Consider the following 27,141-nt stretch of genomic DNA (forward strand, 5'->3'; position numbering starts at 1 on the left):
AACACACTTTTCATGGCGAACCTGTGGGCGTTGCTATGACTGACCACATGGTGACATGTTCACTGGCTGCCTAAGCTGCCTCCAGAATGTGTGCTTTGGCCACACATTCAAAGGACATGTGAGCTTTTTTTGCAGTTCATTACACCTTGTTTAAACGGAGTGAGCAGTGTATACTGTGCTTGTACTTAAAGTGGGGCTAGAAGTGTATTTCAATCTGTCCAAACTTTCTGCTTATGAATTAAATAAGGAATTACAGTCACGATACGTTCAGCTTGAACATTCGTGTGCTGTCGGTGTAGTTGTGAGATTCAAGAGCGCTCCTATTCACTTATTCTTGACACGTAGGCGATAGAGAGGGCATAAGTTTGAGTACGAGTTGGGGTGAATGTGTGTGGATAATGTGTGATAAACTTACTATGTCAGGAAACAGCACTAATTTTTTCGTCACTGTGTAACAAGCGGCAGTCCCTCTTGCTGATGTTCCGGGCTTGAATTCCTTTCTTTAGAGGTTAGCAATAAAACTTTGGCGCAGGAGGTAGTTTTTTTACCCTCGACGAAAGCCAGGCATCGTGAACGGCCGGTAATGCAGGCAGTCCTTATGTGCAGCAGTCTGTGAACACACAGATTCATTCAATTCTCCATACCAATCACTGTTTTAGCCACCTACTGTAAACATCTCTCTACCACTCCACATTTTGCTGCATGAATGGAGCACAATGCATTAGCGAACACCCAGTTGCATGGAAGAAGCAAAAACACAGTAGTAGGGCAAAAGGGGTAATAGTTTCATATTCGTGCGCTTTTGCTGAAGCAACATGCAGTGCGCTGCCGAAAGCGCCATCTGGTTGCTCCAGAGCGAACTGCTCTGAAAAAAGGGTCTATAGTTGCAGTGATTGGTAGAGACTGCAACCTGCAAGAAGTCTACCAGTCATGCTCGTAATTGAAGATGCTAAAGCCATTTCATTCAATGACACTGTACACAATTATTTATTTACCTTGCCCTAAAATGTACATCAGCCTACCTGGTCCCATGCTTACATAAAGCACGATTCTGCTGCAACGCACACAAATCACTGCTGCAATGCAAAAACTAATAGCCTTGCTACCTCTTTCGTTGCCATGATTTAAGCAACACCATTACTGCATACTCTTGGAAAAACTTTCATTGTGGCTCATCAGAAAAATGTGCAAACATTGGCAGCTTTAGTGAGCAGTCTGAGTAAAAAAATGTGAAAGCGACGAACTAGTGGATCATCACAGAAGAAATGCATGTTCATCTGTAACACAGAATGCAACACGGAACAGTGCGCCTATTACAACATGAGTACGAGATTCACAGCTCTCGTGCACTGCGACAAAGCCTAACATTTTGTGGCTGACCACCACTCTCTGTCTATAGTGACAAACCGGGTAACACAGTCAGCTTCTTGGTTTAACAAATGTGGCAGTACTTTCTTTGCTCTCTGGACGTACGCTGATTCAACACAGGACCACAGCACCACTTTGAATATGCAAGTATGGTAGATGAAGCCAACGTTTCACATGAAGTAGCTAGTGGCATGCACATGTCCAAAAGCAAAACGCTGCAGTCCATCCTCGCAGTCACCACAAAATGCAGAGGGATCACACAGCATCAACACACAAAAGAATGATGACTGTGAACTCGTCATTAGTCCACCTGCTTGCTAAGCCACAAAAAGCTTGCAACATTTCCGGCATAGCCCATTTGCACAGATGTTAATCAGGCTCTTAGAGTTCATCACACTTCTGTGCGTGTAGATTTGCTTAAGCACAACAGTCCATTGCTGCTGTACTGTCCTTTTTGGGCTTGTGCGATTTCATGCTGACCAATGTTTACTGTTGTGCAACCGATGATCGGTGTCTGTCACGATGTTTTCACAAGAGGTACGCGAGGAGTACAATGTGAATCAGCACCAGGTAGAGGCCCAGTGTGATCTGGCCGTACTTGCGTCTTCGAATCGCGAGCCGGCAGTTCCGTCTGCAATGCAAGCAAGTCGAGGCCCCGGGTTAAGACGACGCCAAGATGCACGACCCCATGCTGACTTCAGCCAGTGACAGTGGCCTGCTGCTCGTGCAATTTGCTTAAAGTGGAAAGCATATTTTCTGTGAAGCGCTTTCTCAATCTCTTAAGGGCCCCTAAACAGGTTTGACCTTAAGTTCGAGTGGGTGAGTAGGCCGACGGATTGTGTACAACCCCTGACCATGATTCCCTAAATAGGCATCAAGGCCTAGCACATTTTTGGAAGCACACAAGATCAAACGAGATCTTCATTTGCAAGCCCGAGCACACTCGTGGCCAAGGACGTTGCCGTTAATGACGCAACACTGGCATCTGACTGACTGCAACAAATTGCGGGAACTAGCAATTTCAAAGGGAACACTGCACATGGAACTGTTGCGACTGTAGGTAGACTTGCAGCCTTGAGACTTTGGAAAAGAAATGATGACCTTTCACTAGAACGGCAAAGATGGCGGCCACAGGAAGTGACCATGGATGTTGGGTGACGTACAGGTGCCGACAAAAGTGGTATACTCCACGCAGTCCATGCACTAGGAGCCGGAGAAACGGCAAACTGCATCGCAACGCCATCTACAGGCAGCATCCGGGATCATGTCTGCCAATAATAAAAGGCACCCAGTGGCTGTCTCGATCCCAGAGGCCGCCTGTAGACAGCATGGCAATGCAGTGTGTCGCTGCTCTGGCTCCCGCTGTGCGGACTGCGTGGAGTATACCACTTTTGTCGGCGCCTGTACATTGCTGCCTTCTCTTGACTGAATTTTTCACTAACAGTTGTGAAGCAGTTTTACAGGACATTAACACGCATAGTGTCTTCATTCTGCTTGACTTGAGGTAGTCCCTAACTCTTGTCACCTGGAGATTCAACTAGATTGCCATGCATTACATATCCTCTTAGCATGTGCACATGTACTGGTGTCATAATAGCACAATCAGTCAGTTAATTAGTGATCAGTGAAAAAAATGTGATGGTTTGAAACTGCCTACACAGTCCAGTTTGGCCATTTACAACCTGCTCATTTATTACAATGTTACCCTCTGCTGGGACATGATGGTAATTTTGTGCTATGTTAATACATCGCTTCAAGTGCTCCAACATTAGTATATTCCTGGCTAGTGTTTTTGTTCGGTCAAGACAAAAAAAAAGTGTCACGGTAAAAAAAAAAAAATAGAAACCTGGCTTTATGCCACGTTGTAAGGCTGGCAGAAGCTAGACTTGGTACTACAATGTTTTGCTTGATATTATTTCTAGTATCATCTATTAGTCATGATTGTTCAATCTGGGCAGAGTGCCATTCCAACCAATGACAAAGTGCACAAAGGAATAGCATTTGAACAGAATCATTATGTTATGTCAGCCCATGCCTATGCACGGTTGTGTGTGAGGGTTGATGTGAAGTATCAGTGGAAAGCATAGAGTGTAGTCATATTATTATTAATGCCCTATTACTAGTATTACTGCCACTGTTATTGCACCTTGCTTGTATTGCTGCGGCAGAACTTTCTTTTGACAGTGCCATCAGAATGGTCAGCGAAGAATAAAGTCTACAGTAAACAGTGTTTAGGGGCCACTTGTATGCCTATAACCACATTTTACTAGCCATGCAACTTCCCATTTCATTAAATACAGGCAGCGCTTTTTGCAAGCCACGTAAAAAAGCCACTGAAAAGGGCAATGCTGAACTATGACCCCCTAGAGCAAAACTCTTGTTGCAAGAGGTCCTAACTCAGCATTTTAGGGCAAGTAGCGGCAGTGTCACTGCAGTGTCTTATCCCCTGCCAAGGCTGACTGCCAAAAAAAGTACACTTATTTTCCTCAGATTCTGTTCTGTATTCAGATTCTGAGATTCTGTTCTGTATTCAGATTCAGGTCTGATGTATTCACATTCTGTTCTGTTCAGATTCTGTTCAGTAGATTCTGTATGACAGATTATGCGAAGTTGCATGCTGTTGTTGCAATGCTGCACAGTAAATTCTGTGCATTACGACGGCTGTGTAGAGTTTGCAGTGAGGTCTGAACACAAGGCTGAAATCAGCGGGGACGAGTGCACATGGAGTCACATAATGAACGGCAAAAACATTCAAAGAACACGGCTCAAGGTCGTAAATGACAGCATCATGGCTAAACAAGAACAACAGAAGTTTTAGATGTGGTGGCTACTGCGTATGAACTGCCACACTGAGACTTGACAGCTGTGCAAAAGGCACGGCGTATGGGCATTGTGTTTTGTACTGACACATGAAGCACAGAAACATTACAAATGAATTACAATAAATTGCGTCTTGCGGTTCAACATCCAGTAACTACATCGCAAGTTATAATGGACGCCGTAGTGGAAGGATTTATGTCAACCACCCGGTATTTCTTAACATCCACTCGAAAAAGCATTCTGCCCACTTCGGTATGAGGAGGCGGCAGCGGTCGGGTATTGAACCCACAACCTCATGCTCGGCAGCAGAAGGCCAGTGTAAAATTACATTAAATTGTGGCGTTTAGCACGCTGAAGCTACACATGTACACCATAGTGGAGGGCTTCACATTAGTTTAGACCAGCTGGGTCTTCTTAACGTGCACCCAATACACAGGGTCTTTCCATTTCGCCTCCTTCGAAATGCAGCTGTGGTGGTCGGGAATCACACTGGCAACCTTGAACCCACGACACCACGGCCACTAACCCACCATGGTGGGTATAAACATTACTGGCTGGCCTCGGTGGCACAATCTGGCATGCAGTAAATGTCAGCGAAAATAGGACAAACAGTCTATACAACAGTGCTTTGGGTTTCTACATTTAAGCCATTTTCAGTATTTTCTGCCAGCAATTACTTCAAACAGTGTCTTTCAAGACGAAAAAAGAAAACAAAAGCAAAGGAAGTCATAAGACATACACAGTTCCTTAATTTGTTTGCCTCTTTGCCCTTGGTCAAGAAATTAGCAATACTGAATAGTAACTCTGAGTGATATTTTCTTTTAAATTTTCCCTGTCAAACGTGAGTGCTGAATGAATGAGCGAACGTTGCAAAAGAAAGAAGTTGCTAAAAAAAAATAAAGGGTGGGTACCTCTCTGGCCTCAAAAAGGCTCTTAGATGTGTTGCACACTGTGACCTGAAGAGTCCCTGAAAAACCAGTCGGCTCAGTGCATGTCAAACAATTGCATACAAATGGCAATGAAATCTCCAATGCAGTCAACAGTTCAAGAAAAAGTTGCAGCATAGAAAAGAAAGCAGCGTAAACCAGGAATTCCAAACGTTTTTTCTAGGTTGTCTCTCTCTTGCACTAGCCTATCACGCTGTCTGGTTTATTCTGAAACCATTTTAACCATCATTTATTGAAGTTCCTAAACAAAAAAACAAGGACAAGAGCTTAAAAGGAGCCTAACAAAATATGATGGCTGCAGCATAGCTTACGTGCAAGTGAAACAACTCCACAGACATTACATTGATTGTTGCAGACTGTTGCACTGTTGCAGACTCTTATTATCAAGCTGTTAGATGTCATGAACTGCTCTTATCAAACTGTTCACTGTCATAGTCATTTATCATCAAACCGTTAGCTGTCACAGACTCATGTTATGAAACTGTTAGCTATCACGGACCACTGTTATCAAATTGTTAGCTGTCATGGACTCCTATTACTTGTCTGTTAACTGTCACAGACTCCTGTCATCAAATTGTTAGTTGTCACATTCTTGTTATGAACCTGTTAGCTGTCTTGACCTCCTGTTATTAAACTGTTAGCAGTCACGGACTAGCTGATATGGACTCATTATCAAACAGTTAGCTGTCACGAACTTCATTAAAAAATTGCAAGCTGCCACAGACTCCTATTATCAAGCTGAACTATCCTAGACTTTGACCACTTAGAGGTCATCAAAGAAGTCCCCATGAATGTACTTTGGACCAAACTCACACACAAAAAAATAAAAATGTGTGAAGCAACAAAAGACATGAACCTGAGCTATACATCTGGCAGCATAAATGAAAAAGACAGCACAGCAAAGAAAAGGTTTCATTAAAGGGCACCATAAACACAGCATTAAGTTAAGTGCAACAAAAAGTGCTCGTTGCAATACTTCAGCGTTTGTTCTGCACCAACAGGTCGCATAACTTAAGAGTGGAGAAAACTGCCATTCAAGGTCTCACTTTTACTTCAAACTATATGAAAATACACTTCAACCACAATATAATGATGGCTTAGCTGACATTTGTCTTGGATTCATACTCAATGCAATAACCGCAGTGTTAACATGGCCGTCACAGGAAAGGTGACAGGGCCTATGCTACTCGATCACGATTGGTTTAAACCAGTCGTGAGTGTAGCTTTCATTCTGTCACTGTTCTTGTGTCTGTCATGTTAACGCTGTGGTTATTACTTTGAACCTTGCTGTAACGAATTATTGGATATAACATAATATTTTAAGATTTTCTGATCAGTACATCACAAATACTTACTTATAACAGAGATTGAATATAACGAAGGTATTCTTATCTCATATGGGACTTCATTATATAACAAAGTTCAATGGTACAAGCAAAGATTTAGTTACATTACCTAGTGCCAATCTTACATCTCGCAGACCCCGAGATCATACAATACTGATCTCAGAAGTGATGCGCCACCTCTCTCAGTAAAGCAAAATGTGGTGCAGATAGGGCACCACAAGCCTAGAAACCAGCACCGGTGGCGTGGTACCAAGTGGCAGCATTTGTGATCTCCTTGCCAGAAAAATCCAACAAAAATAGGCACATTCTATTTATGTCCTTGCTTTTTCAAGTGCACTGAATTGCACCTCTTCATTGTAAATCGCTGGCTACTCTTGATACAGTGTGAGGAGTATTCACATCTGCAGCATAGTGGTGCTCCTCACCTATTAATTGTTTACGTGTGTGTGTTATTTTCTTACCTTATGCTCTTGGCAACAGTGACCCATCTGCTACCTCAAAACACTTTATCATCGACTCAACTTGGCTTAATTTTTGCCCTTGATGTCCTTTTAACATGTTCAGTTTGACCAGTTCAATGCTTAGCCTGTTTATCCTGTTGAACATACTCAGTGAGTCACAGGTGGTTCACGACAGTTATTTGCACCATGACGCTGTACAGGGCTTTCCTGTAGTGGCAAAGTGATGCTCTTGATTTAAAGCTCCAGAAAACTTTTGAAAGAGCGTCCCTCATCGGCGGGTCACAACATATCTGGGGGACGTGACGGGGGACCCCAATGGTGGGTCATGACGTTCCTAAGAGATATGACATGTGACCCACCATTGACTAACAGCACACTTGCGGGATATGATGTAGTATAGTGATAAACAGCACAAAGAAGGACATGGACTAGGAAATGACCATGACAAATGGTGACGTCAAACCTAGGGTCCAGGTTTAAATGCGTAGAACGATGTGGGATTGGAAAAGAGATGGATGTTACAAGCTCCTACTGCAAACCCGGAACTTTGGTTTGTAGTCAGGGCTTATAATGTCCATTTTTATTCGAAGTCCAAGTCTTTCTTCATGCTGCTTATCCATCACTGTGAAACTTTACCAACTCGCCAAACATGCCGCACTTATCGGAATGTGACGTGTGTGACCCAATGATGGGTCATGACATAGGGGGATCTGGACATCAAAATATGGTGCTGTAGCGAATGCATTAACGCCTGGTACTCAATGCATTAGACTGATTCAGAATGAAATACAGCAAGTTAGAGCCATCTTCTACTTACTGCCTTCCCTGGAACCACCTACGAAGCTTGGATGCATGTGACATAAATTGGCGAGCTGAAAGGAACAGGAGAAGCAGGTGTAACTTGGCAAGCCTTCTGTATAGCACACATTCTGGGCAACTTGGCACTGCCCAGAGTTATGAACAGAAGTGGCCAAAACAATGGCAAGACTATGCATCAAGCTGATGCGTATGCTTTGTTTTTACCATGATGGCTTCCTACTAAGAGATTCTTGTTTAGGTAGAGAATGCATTTGAGATAGGTGTTATGTTGCCATACAGCTTGTATACGCTCTGCTACTTTATGTATTCATCAAAAAGGAAGTTTTTCTGGTGTAATCGATGGGAAAACGTTCACCCTTGATTAATAGATGGTGTTCAAAATATGGTAGCCATGATATCGCCTGCAGCGCTCGCAATTACTTCCAGCACCAGTAGTGCACGAAAGCATAGCCTTCAAGATTAGTTTCTATTGCTTTGAGGGCAGATACCTCTAAGGTGTGCAATGTGGGTATTACCTATTACCCAAGATTGGGTCGTTTCCGTCTGAGCTTTTTCATTAATATTTCATTCAGGGCAGCACCTCTCTGTTACATCTTACACATCTGTAAAGGTAAGACGTATGGTGACATGCGTTTTTATCTTAATAGACAGTTTTAGTTTAGCGTACATAACTTATAGCATACGCTATACGCTATAATGTAGCGTACGCTAAGCAGCGCACATTTTTTACAGCTTTAGTTGGCCAGCGAGATCTTCGGATCTCAGAGGCCATATGCTGTCGTAGCGACTATTTCCCAACTGTAGCGATAGGTGGCACTGACATCTCAAATGTTTCTTTCGTTAGGCTTTAACTCGTTCGAAACGAGAAGCAGTCTCGAAAACACCACAAGGCTATCCATAATACTCTGTCATCGAAGCGGCCTCAGACTAAGCAAAAGCCGTTTCCATAGTCATTTGCTACGAATGAAGTGCATTTTACAAAAGCAACGCCAAATTCAATTCGAAGCGACAGCCGGGACCACTGCCATGTTTCACGCAAACTGCGCCAACCACGCAAAGACGCTAACGCTAAATCTGAGAAATAGTGTGTGTATGCTATACACTATGGGTCGTTTAGCGTTCAGCGCACGTGCAGTGACAACCCACTATTTTATAGCGTACGCAATGGTATAGCGCACACTAAACTAAAACTGTCTAATAAGAAAAAATAAGCATTTACCATTGCTTTGATTCCACTGAAGTTTTGCAGAGAGATCACATTTTATGGTTCTGATGGTTCAATACAACATATGGTAGTGCTACTTCCTTGGTTAGTCAAGACAGAAAAAATTTGAATTTGAATTGCTTGTGATGCCCACATCCCACTCCACAGCAAGTAGTACTGGAAACCAGTATCGAAGGCCATGCTTCGCTGATAAAAAAGCAGGTCACTATACATTATTTAGGTGTCAGTCTTGTGCCCCTGAGCCTCTGAGATCAGCAGTGTACTGACTATATATTGTGCATGTATCCTCTGAGACAGTCAGCACACTGCAGATCTCCGAGGTCACGCTCTGCCTCTCTCATTAAGTTAGTGTTGCGCAGAGGGGGCGCCACAAGCCCGGAAGCCTAGGTAAAACATCTCAGCATGAAGCATATAACATCTTAAAGATATAGTAATCTCTTGCATTACAAAACTGCTTCAAATTTCTTCCTATATACACAATTTTCTCTCAATACTATGTCTACTGCAAAAAAATATTCTACATATTCATCTTTTCCAAGCAGTAACTATAACCATGGAAAGCTTGCATTTATGCAAGCACGCAGAGGTAAGACTGCGCCAGTGGGTAATAAAGTCAGTATTAACACTCACTGATAGAGTACTCAGTAGCCGGAATCTTGATCACATCATCATGCAGCAACAAGCGATGCTGAAAGAAAAAAAAAATGAAAATCAGCATCTCAATATGATGAGAACAGTTACTCTCAGTTATGTGTCATACGTTGCAGGTATGTGCCTTCCGTGCATACGTTGACTATATTTAAAAGTAGATGTAGGAAGTAAGTTTCGACACAAATGTGTCTAAATGTACTAAGTACAAAGCATGCAACTATTTGATGCAATTATAAGAGAGAAATTGTCCACCTCACAAAGTTACAAAGGAAACGCATACAGGTTTTCAAGATAAACAAATTTTCTTCAGTGCTTTGTGCTACTGTTGGACGGATGACAACTTTTTCCCCTCTTTTATGACATTGCACAAAATAGTTCTGCGCTTCACGATTCCTCAACCATGCGAACTTTCACTGGACATGATTGCCAAAACTGTTAGAAAAAATACGAGATAGCCAAATGTAAAAGGCAACAATATATTATTTGGGTGAAAAAAGCGAAGTTTCATGTATAGATAAAAACATAATACTAGTACAATCTATTATTGACACTGACACCTCAGTTAGCCCAGAAGGCAGAGCCAAAACTGCCAGAGTTGTTTTCTCAGCAAATGAGTGACACTAGAGTTTCTGGTTCATGGGTTTACAGTTTCAAAGATGCACATCCCAGCCTTGCGACGCCACGGGACAAGGCTAGATGTTACTCCACAAGAGCAAAGAATAAAGCCCTTCTTTGTTCACAATGTTCTTGTACAGTTCATATGTTCTGTTGCGTGTACCTTTCACGGTGCTATGGAAAATTGCTGCTTTATTGAATATCGGCACACCCTGCCCTAATTAATCAATAAATGGCCATACATTGTCCTAGCTTTCTTTTATTATTTGCTTTTGATGCCAATTGGGCGGGGGCTGTGATGACATGCAGTGAATCTTTCTATCAAAATGGCTTCAGTAAAAGCACAGTCATCTGGGACAGAAGAAAGGAGGAAGGGCGTACAATTTTCACAGGTAATCTGTTGTATAGCTGGTCTCATTGCCAATCCTCAGCTGCCAAGCACAATAGCCTAGTGTCGAGGTACTTAGAATCATTGCTGTATGGCAGCATTCTTTTAAGCTTGTTTATGTATTTGTACATATCATTCTTCAGTATTTATTACATCCTTATGCATTTACTCTTCTGTGTGTGAACATCGAGTGCAAGCCACACTATGTATATGCTGCATGCAATAAAAAACAAAAAGTGAAAATACCATTTTTTTTAAAACAAGACGGTGCTGACTAGACTTGTAAAATGAAAGAGATGAGAATACCACAAAATTCTATTGGGCATACTTGTTGTGGTACGAAAACGTGTAATAAGGATATGTTTGAAGAAAAAGTAAGTAATTGAAACAATACGTATAGTAACTACAAAACCAAAACCAGAAATGCAAGGCAGAAGGGTCTTTTTATTGCCCAAGTAGTTTGCCTCTTAATCACCATAATCATGTTTTATCAACTAGTTAGCAGTAACCCAAATTTGCAAATGTAGTTTGGTCTCTTGAAGGCGGGACCATATTCAAGCATCACTAATAAATAAGTCTTTATTTACATAGTCGATGGCATCGGAACCCACAAAACAGCTAGTCCAGCTTTTCTGGCGTCTCTCCCATCATTTCTAATGGACCATAAAGTTGTTAATACTACTTGCACTAGTGCACTCCTTCAATGCTGTGAATGTGCGTGCCAAGCTTTGCAAGAGTGGTCGACTGCTCACAAGGAGAGGCGTGCAGGGTAAGCTGGCTACCAGTGCATGACAAACAAATTCACCGATTCGTCGTCCAGCCGTTGCCTGGGCAGTGCCTCCTTGCCCCACTCAATGTCTTCCATTTCACCCTCGAGCAGGCGGCGTCGCTGGCGCTCGGTGCGTAATTGCTCGGCCAACTCCTGCACCCTCTGCTCGAGTTCTTGTCTCTCGTGGTCCACCTCTCGCAGCCTGTTTCAACAGAGACAGATCTGCTCAAGGACTTGCATTTCGCAGTGAACAGCTATCATATACAAAATTTCGCAGTTTCCACCTGCTGAAACGTCTCCTAAAGAAAAAGAAATCTGCTCAGGAACTGAAACACATCTTACACTGATAGTTGTCAGAGGAAATTTCCAGCTACCGTCTCCTGCAATCTGCTTCAACCAGGGATCTTCTCAAGAACTTAAACACAACTTACAGTGACAGCTATTACAAAAATTTCATCGTACAATCTGCCACAACATAAATGAAACCTCCTCAAGCATTGAAACACATTTTACAGTGATAGTTACTTTAAGGAATTTCCCGTTAATATATCCAGCAACATGTTCCAATAAAAACTAAATTTGCTCAAACACACCTCACAGCGATTACTGTTGTAATTGGCACATGTCATCTGCAATTTCCAATTTGTTCAACTACTAAGGGCACACCAATGTCTCCAAGAGCAATGCACAAAAGAAGTGATTGCAGTATTTGCACACAGATGGCCATGCTCAATCACTTCCTAAATTCAGCTACGAGAGAGCACTGCAGAGCATGCTACCCTGCACCAGTTTCATCCGAAAACACAATTGACAGCTTACTTGGATTACTGTTTATAAATTCATGTTTTTGACAGCTTAATCAATCAGCTTTAAAACTGGTTACAACCAATTGACAGATCAATTGATGGATCGATCAAGCAGTCTGATTCGCGGATCACTCAATCAGTCTATCAATGAATAAAATGATTTTGAAACCATCGCTGACATTGTTAGCCGGCTTTATAAAAGTGCAGTTCTGATTTGTTTATAGCTTTCATTTGTTAAATATTTCTGCTTTTCAACTGCGATAAGGACTCCAGTAGCATTCATATTGGTATATGTGCTCATCCTCCCTTAGTGTTAATCAGCATCAACGTCTACAAACAGCAATAGCTAAGCTGCTGGCAAGCCCACAAGATTAGCCGAACTAATAAACAGCCTGCAAAATGCATCTCATTCTTAGCAAAAGAATCAAGGTCCATATTGCGCTTACCTATGTTGAAGAGCAGCAGCATCATCAGCAGGTTGCTGCGAGTTTTCAATCTAGACAAGAAGTGACACAAAGATGCCGTAAGCACACCAGGTGATATGGCTCCTTCTATTCGTGCTATCTTAGACCTGTCACTGGCTCACTAGCAACATGAAAATTACTTTGAAATTTTTTTTTTTCAACAGATTTGTTTTGCTTTATCTGGATCTGTTTTCCTGTAGCAATTTCAAATGAACTCAGGACCGAGTTTGAAAACAATTAGAGTGAAACAAGGAAAGCACAAAATGCAAAAAGAAATTTTACGTGGGCAAAAATAAATTTTTGGTACACGCTGTAATAGGCATAGGAATAGAATAGGCATGTAATACTTATACTGCACTGGGAAACCGATGAACACCGATACTGAAGAAAAAATTAAAAAGAAAGAAAGCCAATCATTTCCAAGTATGGTATATATCTACAGAATCCAAAATTATGGTAGGTTTAGTCTTGACTACCACATACCAATGCTTCCCAACCTTCATTACCGACATTAACCGACATTAATTTTAATGCACAACTCAGCGTGCTTAGATCGAAGTACGAGATTACATGATGAAACTATGAACATTGTTTTCTGACTGTTACATACCTTCTTTTTTCTTCCTACCATCAACCTGTTTAAATTTATAGCATTACAATTAAGTCTCGATATAACAAACTTCAATATAATGAAGTTCTCGATATAACGAAGTATTTAACTTTTCATGACCTCTTGTCCATAGAACACCATGTATTTGGAAGCTAAATATAGCAAAGTGTGTTAGTATGCGATTTCAATATAGCGAAATTTCGCTTCTGCCGAACAGAAATGCCGCAACAATAAATGGAAACTTCCGCAGATGCAGACAGTCAAATGATTGAATTACAAGCAGCTGCTTGCAAACGCACCTCTCAAATCAAATCACGCGCGGCGCGACAAGAGCGACTGCCAAAGTGGAGTCGCATCATGTTCGGTATAAAGTCCTAGTGCGATAACATCCTATCGCGGCCCACACACTTTGTGCTTTAGGTGCAAGTGGTGAAAGTGTGCAAAGGGGAGACAAGAAAGATGGTGGCTTCACGTGTGCCGCCTTCCAGTGTAAGCAAAGGGAAAGAGGGGGAGGGGAGCTCGCTCGCAATAACGCGATCAAGCGCCCAAGGGCTGGGGGGGGGGGTAGGGGGGTTAGAGAGGTAAGTTGGGGCTTCGTGAATTAGGGCACCCGTCTTGGCCATGGCGGCACGTGGCTGTAAGCGCGGCTGACCGCAAACGAAGTCGTGCACCCTGCTTTAGCTGTAATCTGCCGCATGTGCAAAGAGAGGGCACGCCGATACGGCGTGGCATCATGTTAGCTGTCTTTCCGTGCATTTAGTATTGGAGTTTGCGTAATATCGAGTTTCGGTGACTCGTTGGTGCAAAAGGCAGACGAAGCATTTGCTATCAGCTGCGAGGGCAGAGCGCAGGCAAAAGCATGGTTGGCTTCATTTAATTCATACCGCTGATGTGAAGATATTGTCGACGTGGCATGAAACCGTATTATTCATCACCGACTCTCAAATTCATCAAAATAAGTTGTTTTCTCATTCAAATTTGCTTTTTTCGACTGCCTGATAATTCGGAAAATTCTGTGGCCTCTTTCCTTGTAAGAAAAAATCGATCGGCGACTGTACTTATTTACATAAAAGGGCGAATTTCAATACAACGAAATTTCGATGTGACGAAGCAAATGGCCAATTTTACCCACTTCATTACATCGAGGTCAAGCTTTACTTTATTGTAGTTTTTATCAAAGACTGCTTCATGTGTATTTTTCTTCTGCCTTTGTGAATTCTGATATACTGCCCATGATGCATGCTGTACCTGTTCTCACGTAATTTCATTTTCTTTTTCGTAATGCCCGTGTTTATTTATGATTGTTTGAACTTGGTGAAATCTACTGCCTGTTGCCCTCTGTAAGACCCCAGGCCCTGTCAAGCTCTCTACAACAGCTTTTTGCATGGGTGACCCCCGAATAGTGTGTTGTAAACAAAGTGAATTCAGAAAATCAGGCAAACAGCAAATAATATGATGCAGCAAGTCCTGAATGCACAACTATCATTTTACAATCACATTTTCCCTCATCTGCCATGTCACACTGAGCCTGCACTTCGAGTTATCAATTATTTCACCCTTGCTCTGCGATCTGCTAGCGTCCTGGTTGGCTCACGATGGTAGAGAGACTGTCCCAAGGCATTGGTCCCAGGTTCGATCGCTGAACCACGACAAACATTTCTTTAACTGTGAAGCTGCCTTTCCGTAAACATGAATGGGTTTCCTTTGTAGCTTCATGCTACAGATGGAAGGATGACCATTTATTTCATATTGCAAAACTGCCTCCATTGCATGAATTTCTGCAGAACTGATTGGCATATCAATTACTAATTAACATATTTAGGAGAGAGTGCTATTTCAAGGAATTAATTTTATCTACTTTCACCACTCTGAAAAAGCTTCTCACTGGATGCCATTGAAAATTTTTGTTATGCATTGGAAGTTGTAAATCACTGTCTAGGGAGCGTTTTACTGAAATACCTTTTTTTCAAATTGACTCATTATTGGAAGAGATAGAAGAAAATGAAAGATCCTGGTACCATGGCCACCAGCAGGTGGGCGCCATGAACAAAGAAACTCTCCCCCCTTTACCTTGGCTAGCACATGCAAGCAATGTTTCTTCCTTGCCTTCTCCAGTTTCAGAGCCGAGAGATGTCCTTTATTTCTTTTCTTTTTTCTTTTTTGCTGCATGACACTTTTCCAGTGGCAGCACTCTTCCGTATTGGATGATTAACTGAAGACACATGCCCTAGGTTGGTGATATTGCAGGTAGTGCGTCTTGCACACAGGCATTTGTGCGTGGGACCTTGACTGTCTCACTCAAAGGACCTTGATGTGGCACCTTGATGCATGGGACCATGACCGTCTCGTGGCCTTCCGTTTCAAATTTCAGCTATTTTTCCACCACGCAGATGTTTCAGATTTTGCAGCCACGAACCCCACAGCACTATCTATACGCCACGTTTGCTTGTTTGCAATGCTCAAGCCTGGTGAGGGGCCCTTACAGCTTAGTGTGCTGACACTACGCTATTCTCGAGTGCAATCTCTTGCCCTTCTGTCCAACAGTTCCAGCTTACCTCAATAACGTGAACGCCGTCCCTGCTCAATGGTGGTGTTTGTAGACGCAGAAGCTGAGCCTCCCTCTGCCGCAGCACCTCTTGCGTGTGGGCTAAGAGCTGCTTGAGGCCGCTTTTCTCTTCCAGCACCTTAAAAGAGCACAGAGGTAGAAACTCTTACTGAACTTCCAAACTTTTAGAATGCAACTACTACAATTGCGAGTGAGTGATTTATTCTGATGAAATTGGAAACGTTCGCAGCTGCTGTGTAACCGGTGGCTCCACCAACAACAGAATGTACAATGAGCAAAGGGTGATAACGCGAGATGATGTGAAAAAACGAACAAACAAATGTTCCAACATCAACTCTTTCCCTACCATGAGGAAAATAGATGTTTTTAAAGGGTAGGCCAGCTCTTTTTTTTTTTTTTGAAAAGCTACAGCACTGAATATTTTATGTAATACATAAACAAAAAGCAGAACGAATGCACTTTTCATATATAAATGTTTTATTAATGAGATGTATGCCATAAAAAATATATAAATTGCCAGACTCAAGATTGTGGGATAAGAATGAACAAAGCTTGTATAAGCACGCACGCTTATATCTACTAAGAAAAATATGTAACAAAAATTATGATACAAGAAATGTATTGCCGTCTAATAGGCACTATACATAAAAAAATGAAAATTTTTATTGAACAGGTATTCTACAACAAAAGTTAAACTGCAAGAACTACAGTTGGGCATGCCGGGCTGCAGTCGTAGATGTTCCGGGCTGCTTTGTATCATCGTCACTCTCAGTCTCTAAGTGCGACGAAGAAGCAGCATCCTCAGACAAGCTGCTTCTCGATCCATAAATAAAATGAGCCATAGATGCAGCCGAATCACAAAGATCTGTGATTTTTCGAAGCGCGTGCACCACTTCCGGAGGCAGCCATTTTTGTTTCCTACTTCGATGATCACGAAGCTACGGAGTGCGTTAAAAAATTACCGTCTCTCTGGAAAAAATCGAGCTGCTTAAAAAACAAAAATACCATTCTCCTTCACATCTGATGGCGAAGTGTGTCCATGAGCGGTGCAGTTGTTCTTGAAAGCGGCATTTCAAACATTCGATAGCGAGCGGCTATTTTTGCTTTCTACTTTGATGATCACGAAACTTCAAGGCATTCAAAAATATCGTCTAGCGAAAAAAAAGCGAACTGCCTAGAAAATAAAAACATAGTTCTCCTTCACATCCGATAGCGCAGTGTCTGTGAGTGGCTCGGAAGGTCTCGAAAGCGGCGTTTCAAGCTATCGTTAGCGAGCTAACGATGCACGGTGGGTGTGGTGTGGAAAGAGTTAAAGCTGATTTCATAAAAATGCTTAAACAATGACAGTCAATACAGGAAAAGAAATACCGCACACTCCGCATTTTCTAAGATTAAACATATAATACATATAATGAATTATATGTACCTGCATGTATAATGCATTATATAATACTTGCATATAATGCTTCGACACAATAGAGTACAATAGGACAGAATAGAGTACAGCAATAGAAAACTCATGCGATCATGAATCACACAATGCTACCACACTACAATCGCAACTGCTCCCATTAGGAAATTCTACGAAAACTATTAGATGAAAGAGCAGTAATACAAGAAAAGGGCGCATTTAGTCGACTCCGTGAAATGCCTTATTTCTAAACTGCCTGAACCTTCATACAGATTTGCAGCTCCCATAGATACCAGCATCAGACTTCCCTTTAGCACTATGCTTGAACGTATGTAGTCTAATTGCTGATGTAAAGCCAGAGTATACTTTTCCAGGTGAGAAAAGTAAAAAAAAAAGAAGTGCTTGCATATCTAAAAAGTAATACAACTGGTTGCCTAGTACAGGAAATGCAGCCAAAGGCTTTAAGAAATGGAAGCAACAAGGTGCGCCGTGTCTATTCATAAAAGAAGATTACTTGCTACCTCTACACCAAAATGACGCTGCTCTGCGCACATGAACGCTAACAGCATGTTTCCTTTGGGAATGGACAGCAGTCTACACACAGCCTAGCAAATACAAATAAAAAGCATGCATGCATGCATACACACACAAACTCCCAGTGTACACGAGGCAACAGGGTATTTTTCAAAAGAAACTCTTTCCATCTGCACACAAACCTTGTTGAGATCAACAGACATCTCTTCGTTGCGGAGACCCAGCTGGTGCAGCTGGGCGGCTGTCTGCTCCAGTTCCCTCTGCAGCCTCTCCACCTCTGCATTGTGGCCTTGTTCACTCTTGCTGCTCTCAAAGTCCCGGATGTAACTCCTCCAGTTCTGCACCTGCTGAGTCAGGGCCCTGTTGTCCTTGTGCGCCTGCTCCATCTGGTTCCGCAAGTCCAGCTTGCTCCTCAGTGCCTCCTCGTGCTGCGTCCTCAACTCCTCAAGCTCACCACTCAGATCTTGTGCCGTCTGCTTGAGGTGCTCCTCGATGTGCTTGAGCTGCTTTCGTTCTTGGCTCCAACGGCCTTCCTTAGCCTGTGACTGTTCAACCAGGGCAGCATGCCTCTGGTTCAGTTCGTCCAGCTGGTGTTGCAGACGACACACTTCATCCGATGTCGCCTGCTCTTTCATGGCCCTCAGTTCTTCGATCGTTCTTTCGGCATCCTCGAGTTTAGCTTTCACCGAAAGTGATTCTTGGCTTGCAGATTGAACCAGCCGCTCCTCAGCCTTCAGCTGCGAGCTTTTGAGCTGGTGGAATCGCTCCTGGAGTTGCTGGTGCTCTTGCCGGAGCAGGTCTAGCTCCTGGAAGGTCTTATGTCCTACGAAACCCTGCTTCTCCATGAGCGCGAGCGCCTGGTTTGCTGCGGAACAGTCTTCAGCCAGCTGTGCGCACTTGGCTTCCAGCTTCTTCTTCTCCTCAACGACGACGTGGAACTCTTCCTCAAGGTCACGATGCCTGTACAGGATCTGATTGTACTTCTCCTGCATCTGGGCGAAGTCACGTTTCAGAGAGGCGGTTGCGGCTGCATCGCCGTTCCTCTCTTCTTCGAGCTGCTTCTGGTACCTGTTCTCGAGGTCCTTGAGGGCCTTTGCATGCTGCTCGTGTTGAGCTTTCAGCTCTTGCTCCAAGTTCTGCCTCGCTCGCTTCAGGTTCTCGGCAAGGTTTTGGAAGGCCTCGTTGTCACTGGTCAGCATGTCGGCCTGCTCCTTCAGGTTCACAAGTTCGAACTTGAGGTGCTTGGACTCAATTTCCAGCCTGTTGTTCTGATCCAGCAGCTCGCCTACCTTGTCGCGCAGGGAGCTGCACTCGGCCTCAGCTTCCCTGGCCCTGGCGGTAGCTTGGTCCAAACTCAGAGCGAGAGATTCGGTGTGCTCACTTTGTGCGAGCGACTTCTGCAAGTCCTCCTGGAGCGAGCAGCACTGCCTTTCGAGTTGGCCCACTTCGTCAGCCTTCCTCTGACAAGAGTGCTCAAGCTCAGCATGGGATTCACGGAGCGCGTTCAGCTGCTTGACAAGCATGTCATTTTTCTCCTTGAATAATTTCAGCTTTACCAGCATCTTCTCAGACTTCTGCTTCATGGCAGCAAGCTCGGAGCTCGGGTTGTCACCATCACCTGTGTTCTGAATTGGCGGCTGCACTTTTAATGCTGCAACCTCTTCTTTCAGCAAGGCTATTTCAGCAAGCAACTCTGTTTTTTCTAACAAAGACTCTTCCTGACCCTTTTCTTTTGAAAGCTCATCTTTGACATCTGTCTGAAGTGACTTATCCAGTTTTGGTGACTCGTCACTGACATCAGTCTGAAGTAACTTGTCGGTTCTTGTAACATCTTTGACGTTTGTCACTTCCTCTTTCTTTTCAAAAATTTCCTGCATTTCGCGGTACCTACACTGCAACTGCTCATTTTTTACAGTGGCTTCTTCTAACCTTGAGTTCATTTGTTCGCATGACAATCTCAGGTTCTCCGTCTCTTTTGAAAGTGCACAGCTAGTATTCTTGAGGGAGAGAACATGTTTGTAAACTGTCTGCAAGAGTGCTTGCAGATCCTCTGAATCTTCAGCAGTCTTTAGCTCTTCCTCCAATTTGTTTGGATCTGTGACGTCTTGCGTGACTGCAGCCAGAAGCATTCTCAGGCCTTTCAGTGTCTGCAAGACCTGCTCCTGGAGAGACTTTTGGCTCTCATGCAGGGAAGAAATTTGTTGATCTTTTTCTGCGAGCGAGGACTCGAGTGCCTCCCGCCTTTTCCTGACACTCTCAAGGAGCCACTTGAGGTATTCGAAGGCACTGAATTCGGCACCCATGAATGTCATGTCACCGGGCGGACGCTCGCCACACTCTTGAAGAAGCACGTCCTGCAGGGTGCTGTACTCAGCAGAAAACTTCTCAAGCTGAAGCTGAGATGCCTGGAGCTTGCTCTGTAGTGCGTCGGCTTCTTCCACCTTGGAGTCTACAATTTCAAGCTGTTTGATGAGGTCTCCACTTAGAGATTCCAGCTGACCTTGTAGCAGTCCAAATTCCTCACTCTTCTTTCGCGAAAAGTCTGCGTGCTCTGAATGCAGCTGCTGAATGAGCTCAGTGGCTGCGTCCAATTCGTTTTGCAGCGCTCGTTCGCGACTTAAACTGGTGTTGACAGCGTCTTCATGCTCAGCGGATAACTGCTGAAGCTCCGCCTTCGACGACTGAAGTTCTGATAGAAGGCATTCGGTCTCGTGCGAACGGCCGGCCTTGAGAACTTCATTTTCTGCCGACAACACCTTGAGAGCATCACTTGCAGACTCCAGCCGCTTCTTGAGCTCCTCAACCTCGCTTTCATGTGGGACTGCTTCCCTGCTCTGCAGCCTAAGCTCTTCAACTTGGACTCTAAGGTTGTACGCTTCAGCGTTAGCTGTCTGCAACTCTCTGGATAGGCTTTCATTTTTTTCTGTTTCTAGGTCCAAACGGTCCTTTAGGCTTTGCAGTTCTGAAGACAACTGCGCTGTCTGTACATCCCTCTGCTCAAGTTCCTCTGTCAACTTCTTCAGAGCAGTTCTTTCGTTAACGAGCGCCTCCGTCAGCTGCTCCAGTTCCTTCTGAAGGCAGCTGTTCTGTTCTTTTAGGCTTCCCACTTCTTTTGTCCTGTCTTCAAGTATCTTCACCTTCAGCCTCAGCTCTCCTCTCGACTTCTTGAAGGCAAGCTTAAGCTTCTTCAACTCGGCATCTGCTGGCTCTTTGCTTTCATCCTGATGAGCTGCCGGATTGGCTTCTTCGGAGGCACTGCAGACATGTTTCACATCTTCGTGCTTCACTCTCAGCTGCTGTTCTGCCTCCTCAAGTTTCTTCTTCATGCAGGCAAGGTCTTCAGTGAGCCTTCGGATGTCATCTTCTTTGCCTAGAGCTAACTCCTGGGCCATTTGAATGTCCATCCTGGCTGCATCAAGTTCCCGCCGTAGAGTTTCAATGTCTGCCTCTACACCTTCCGCATCTCCTGTATAGAGGAGCTGTGCCTCTTTCGGAACTATCATTTCTTCTACTACTGGAACCTTCGCAGGTGCATCAGCTTGATCAGACTGCATAACTAAGTTCTGCTTTGAGATTTGAGATTGTGACTGTTCCTTTATGTTTTTTAACTCGGCAACCGCCTCCTGATATTGCTTCTCAAAGACGTTCAGACGCTCTATCTCCGCCTGGAGCCTCACGAGCTCCAGTTCAAGGTTCTTCTGTTCATCATGATGACTCTGGTATGCTAGTCTAACTTCGTTTGAGGCTTGCTCAGCTTGTTCTTTGAGACTGCTGTTCTCCTGATACAATTCACTCAGCCTCGCTTCCAGCTCTCTGTTCTGTTCATCGTAGTCACTAGCCTTTGCCACGTAGGTGGACAGCTCAGTTTCAAGCTTCGAGTTAGCGTCAGCAAACTCTCTCATCTGCTGGTCATGGTTTTGGACAAGGTTCTGTATCTCTGTCGAGAATATGGCAATCTGCTCTTTTGCGCGACCATTCTCTAGACGCAGTTCTTCCACATGTTCTCTGAGATTGAACACCTCGCTTTCCTTTTCAGCAAGCCTTTCAGTGAGGCTTGAGCATTCCGCCCTGGCACTAGACTCGGCTTCAAGCAGCTCTCCTAGCTGCTGATCATGACTTGACACAAGGTTTTCTATTTCTGTCGAAAGGAGAGCTAACTGCTCCTTTTTCTTGTTGTGCTCAACGTTAAGCCTTTCTTGTTCACCTTGTAACTCAGTTATTTGGTTCTCCTTTTCTAACAAGGCCTTTGCACAGCTTTCTATTTCCATTTGGTGCTGTTCATTCATCCTTTCTTGCTGAGCTTGCAGCTGCTCAACCTCTGTTTTCAGGGAAACAAGCATCTCGTCAGATTTCTGCAAGTTACTTTCAGCAGCCCTTAACTTGTTGCCGAGTCCCTCTAGAGTGTCGTTTGCCACCTGCTTCTCACATTGTAGCTTTTCAACTTCCCTTAGCAAAGATTCTTGCGTATCTGCAGAAGCCTTCAACTGTTCCTCCAAGTCATCAATCCTTTTTTTCTGCTCATCCAACTGGGGAAGAAGAGAGTTGGCTTCTGACTTCGCTGTCTCCAGCTCAGATCTGAAGGTTGCCTGAACATGCTCCTCACCAGCCAGTTTTTCTCGGAGGCTGGCAACGGAGCCATCGGCTTCCTCAACCCGCTGAGCCAACCCAGCATTGCTTACTGCCAGCTTGTCGTTGGCCTCTTGTAACTCCGAAAGAACACGAGATTTCTCCTCTAGGCTGTTTTCAAGGAGCTTCAAGTTCTCTTTCATCATCTGTAAACTCTGTTCTTTTACTTTGATCTCTTCTGATGACTCATCGAATCTGGCAGTCAGTGTCTGGACTTGGGCTACAAGATCTTTATTCACTGCTTTGAAGGACTGAACATTCTCAGCAGATGCCTCGAGAGATGTTTTGAGGTTTGAAATGACCACATCTCGCTCCTGCAATGCAGCCTCTACCAAGGAAAGTTCGCCTGTTCTCTGCTGCAGATCTCGTGAAAGTTCTGACACTTTGACCACCAAGTCAGAAGTCTGCGACTCTGTGTTCTGCCTGAGCGAGTCCAATTCTGCATCCTTTGAGCTTAGGGAAACTTTCAACTGTGCTACCTCGTCTGTTTTTGCAATGACAGATTCCTTCAAGCTCTCTAAATGTTCCTGTAGACGTAATTTCTCCTTGCATTCTTTCTCGAGCATTTCTTCAGTTTCCTGTACCTTGGTGCGCAAGCTTGCAATTTCTCTCAGGAGGCGGTCATTGAGCTCTTTTCCATTGTCATTAAGCTGCTGCAATTGCTGCAACTGCTGCTGTGCCGCTGCTAGAGCCTGGCGGGTTTCTTCGAGTTCTGCAGACACTTGACTCGTCAAGTTCTTGGAATCATCGCACAATTTCCCAAGTTCCCTGATCTGCTGTTCAAGCTGCTCTTTCTCAGCTTCACGCAGTGCTGTTTGTTTAGCAAGTTCAGCGGTGATGTCACTGCACTTTTCTTCCAGCTGACTGCTGCGCTGAGCTGCCTCATTGAGGCATTCCTGAAGGTGAGAGAGTTCCTGAGACATCTCCTTGCTTTCCTTGTTCTTCAACATAAGTGCCTCATTAAGTTGTTGAAGTTGACAACTGAGGTCATTCCTCTCCTTCTGGGCTTTGTCGAGGAATTCTTGAATTTCTACATCTTTGCCTTGGCAGTTTGATTCGGAGTTCAACAGCTGCTGCTGCAGGTCTTCAGCCTTCCGAGAAAGGCTTTCTTGCTCGGCTTCGAGTTTACGCAACTCTGCATTTGCCAGCTGGGCTTTTTCCTTGGCCTCTGAGAGCTGCTGGCAGACATTCGCTTTGTTATCCTCAATGCATGCAAGCTGCTCTCTGAGTGCAAGGGACTCATTCTCAAGCTCTGCCTTTGCGGAGAGAGCAGCTTCAAGCTCTTGCTGAACACCTTTCAAGAGCGATTTGGCATCGAGGCACGACTTCTCAAGCTCTCCTTTCGATGAGACAGCAACTTCAAGTTCCTGCTGCATGTTCTTCACAGATGAGTCAGCTTCTTTGTACTTAGAACTTATCACCTCGATCTTCTTCTGCATCTTCTTGAGCTTGTTTTCCAGAGACTTGTTCTCCGATTTCGTTTGCTCGAGAGTGTTTGCAGAGCTAGTGAGCTCAGCACGAAGTGTCAGTGTTTCATTTTCCTTAGCGTGCAACGTCTCGCGGAGTGACGAGACTTCTCCCATCACTTCCGATAATCGTTCTTCGCTGGTTTTGAGTTGTTTCTGAAGCTTTTGGAGTGATTCTTGAAGAGCTGCTTCCTGGCGAGCAAAGCTTTGCACACTCTCCTGCAGCTCCATTTCCCTTGAGGCGAGACGCTCCGTTAGATCAAGCAGTGAGCGTTCTTTGTCTTCAACCTGCAACTGAAGAGCAGAAACTTCCTTCTCAAGGTCAGTGCATTGCTCGAGCAAAGTCGCAACCTTCGATTCAGTCTTGCGGCGCTCCGCATCGAGGTGAGACTGGAGCTCTTCCACCTTGCCGACAGCCGTCGACAGTGCCAACTCTCGCTCCTCCATGACTGCATTGGAGTTCTCGTTCACAATCCTCAGCCTGTTGAGTTCTGCATCAAGCACCGAAACACGCTGTTTTTCTACGTCGACGGCTTCTTGAAGTTTGGCTTTCTCATCAATGAGTTGCTTGATTCGGTTGTTCAGTTCCTCTTTGTCCAGCTTCTGCGACTGTGACAGCAGGTCAAGGTTTTCGTGCAAAGCACCCCACCTGGATTTCAACTCTTCGAGTGATGTGATGGACAAAGATTCTAGGCACGCATTCACGGCGGCCAGCTGAGCCTTCAGTGAGTCGGCATCTTTCAGCGCACTTTCTAACTGTTCAACCTTTGATGCTAGCTGCTCACTCCGTGAAATGGCTTCATTAAGTTCTGTACGACACTTGCTAACAGTTTCTTCCTTCTCTGAAATGGAGCGATCCCACACAATCTTTGCTTCACCCAAGCTTGGTGCACCAATGTACAAAAGCAAATCTTCAATTGAGACATTAATTTCTTCGTAGCTTCTTTTGACTGCTTCATGCTCAACCTTAAGTTGGCTTTCACGAGAACAAATTTCATCTATTGCACATTGCTTCGCTTGCAACTGCTCTTGCACATTTTTCAACTCGACCTTTAACCTTTCGATGTCATCTGATTGAGCCTTCAGCACACTAACACTATCAGCCTGTGCAGTGTTGAGTTCCTGAACTTTTCTATCTCGATGTTCAAGCTCTTCTTGCATGGCTCTCGTAGCTTCAGCACTCTCCCGTTGCACAGCCTGCAGTTCTTCAAGAGCTTTCTGCAGGCTCACGGAGTCTCTTTCTGACACTTCTTTCCACCGATCAACTTCTTCTGCATTCTTTGACAACTGTGCCAGCAATTCTTCCCGGACCTTGTCATTTTCTCGCGCTTGTAATGCATTTGCGTCAAGCCTTTCATGAATGCCTCTCAAGGCTGCTTCGAGCTCCTCTATCCTAGCCGACTTTGAGGCCACTTCAGACTGCTGCTGTTCCTGAATTTTGGCCATGTCTTCGAGTTGCCGAGTCTTTTCCTCAACTTCGTGCCTCGCTTCGCGGAGGCTTCTGTCTAGCTCGTCTGCTTGCGCAGCGGTGGTGGATGCGAGCTGTTCTTCCAAGTGCTGAAGCTGCTGCCGGAGGTTGGTAATAGTTGACGAGTCTTCCTCGCGCAGTGCAAGCAACTTCTTGACCTCTTCCTCAAGAGCTGCCTTCAACTCTTGCTCCAGCATAGGTGTGGAACTCTCGCCTGCCTCCCTGAGTGCCTCCAGTTCCATCTGCAACTCCCTCATTTTCTGCTCTTCAACTGCAAAAGTAGAGAGAAGAATGATAAAATGAATCTTTCACAAAAACAATTTTCACCCATTCTCAGGTATGAGGCAAGAATGTGGGAGAAGCTCACCGTGTAAGAATATGCCACACCTCTTTTTTTACCCCCTGGTCTCTCTAAAACACAGTTCCCTCGTGGCTCAAAATGAAACCAAATTATAGGGCTTAACTTCCCAAAGCAAATCGAAAGCTACCTTAGGCATTGTAGTGGGGGGCTCTGGATGGATTTTTACCGCCGGGATGTTTCTTTAATGTGCCTATATCCAAGTACTCAATCTCTCTCTTTTTTTTTTGCATTCTGCTTAAATGGGGCAGCTGTGGCTAGGAATATAATGTGGGGCCTTTTGCTTAGCAGGGGAACACCGTAGCCACAGAGCCACCACGATGGCACGAACAGGCGTGAACAAAAGGCACCAGAGTGGTTCACCCATTACCAATGAACACGCAACGGTCATAAACAGCATAAATGCAAATATTAACAGCACAAGTGCAAGCTTGCGCACATCATCCTTGTTTCCGTATTTTTATATGCAGCTGCATCCTTTACAAAGTGCTCATTGGAGGTATCTTCGAGTGACTGATCACAACATTCAAAAGTGACAAAGCTACAGGGTATGCTGTAGCAGAGTAATCCTGCATTGGGGAGGTATTTCGGCCACCTGAGCTTTTTAGTTACAGTGAAATCTTCTTTAGTCTGCAGCAGCAGCCACGTGTGAGAGCAATCACAACAAACAGGCAAAGAATCCTTGCTTATTTGTTTATGAGAAATGTCATCATACACTATCCTCGTTTGTGATATTGAACTCATGTCTTCCACTTGAATGCAGCTCTTATAATCCACTGTTCATGACTGGCTGATCCCATGGATAACGTGAGTGGAGCGTCATTCTGACCACTGACAAAGCACAAAATGGAATAGCATTGAAAAAGGCATCACTTCAAAAGAGCAGCCCTTATTTGCTCCACAACATCAGCAAGTTTTGCACTGCTTAAGGACATTCTGATAATGTTGACGATGCCGGGTCCAAGTTTTGAGACCAATTTTAGCATCAACTAAAACACCTTGCAAGTGCTTCTGAAACCCTATGCTTGCCTGCCAATGTCAAGTGTCGGCCTTTCATGTGCAAAAAGTGTGTGGTAGAATTTCTACAACTTTAGAAATATGCATAAGTACTGCTATAAAGACAAAAAATATGTAGGTCCAACACACGTGCAGGAATCTATGTAAAATGGCACTTTAGTAAAGCGGGTAAATAAATGCTTTCCAACTAATGGCAACGCATACAATTTTGTTTACTTTCATGCTATGCAACCTGTAGTCTCATGAAGTGTTTTCTGTCCACCACAAAGTTCAAAACTTATTCCCATCCCATTTTTATAAAGGCTATGCCCTACATCGCTCACAAGCTATGCTGAAATGCAAGCACCAAACCAGGCAGATGCCCAGTGGGAGACGTATACACAGTGACATCACAAGGTTGAGGGTG

General features: G+C 44.2%; 1 protein-coding gene across 4 annotated transcripts in view; it reads right to left on the reverse strand.

Moving 5' to 3' along the window:
• Window positions 1-940: 940 nt before the first annotated feature.
• LOC135915812 (golgin subfamily B member 1-like) overlaps window positions 941-27,141 on the reverse strand; it is a 50,006-nt gene continuing 23,805 nt past the window's right edge. For 3 of the 4 annotated variants that reach the window (XM_065448960.1, XM_065448958.1, XM_065448957.1), the window contains 7 exons: window positions 17,983-25,631; window positions 15,845-15,973; window positions 12,662-12,711; window positions 11,446-11,611; window positions 9,617-9,674; window positions 7,760-7,814; window positions 941-1,999 (listed from right to left, as the gene is read on the reverse strand). In XM_065448960.1, coding sequence (XP_065305032.1) covers window positions 1,897-1,999; window positions 7,760-7,814; window positions 9,617-9,674; window positions 11,446-11,611; window positions 12,662-12,711; window positions 15,845-15,973; window positions 17,983-25,631 — 8,210 coding nt within the window. In that variant the 3' untranslated portion in view covers window positions 941-1,896. Of the gene's footprint in view, window positions 2,000-5,099; window positions 5,156-7,759; window positions 7,815-9,616; window positions 9,675-11,445; window positions 11,612-12,661; window positions 12,712-15,844; window positions 15,974-17,982; window positions 25,632-27,141 lie in introns of all 4 variants that reach the window. The other variant, XM_065448959.1, reaches the window with a different exon arrangement.

Source organism: Dermacentor albipictus, chromosome 10, assembly GCF_038994185.2.
Source record: "Dermacentor albipictus isolate Rhodes 1998 colony chromosome 10, USDA_Dalb.pri_finalv2, whole genome shotgun sequence".
In the NCBI taxonomy this organism is placed as follows: Eukaryota; Metazoa; Arthropoda; class Arachnida; order Ixodida; family Ixodidae; genus Dermacentor; species Dermacentor albipictus.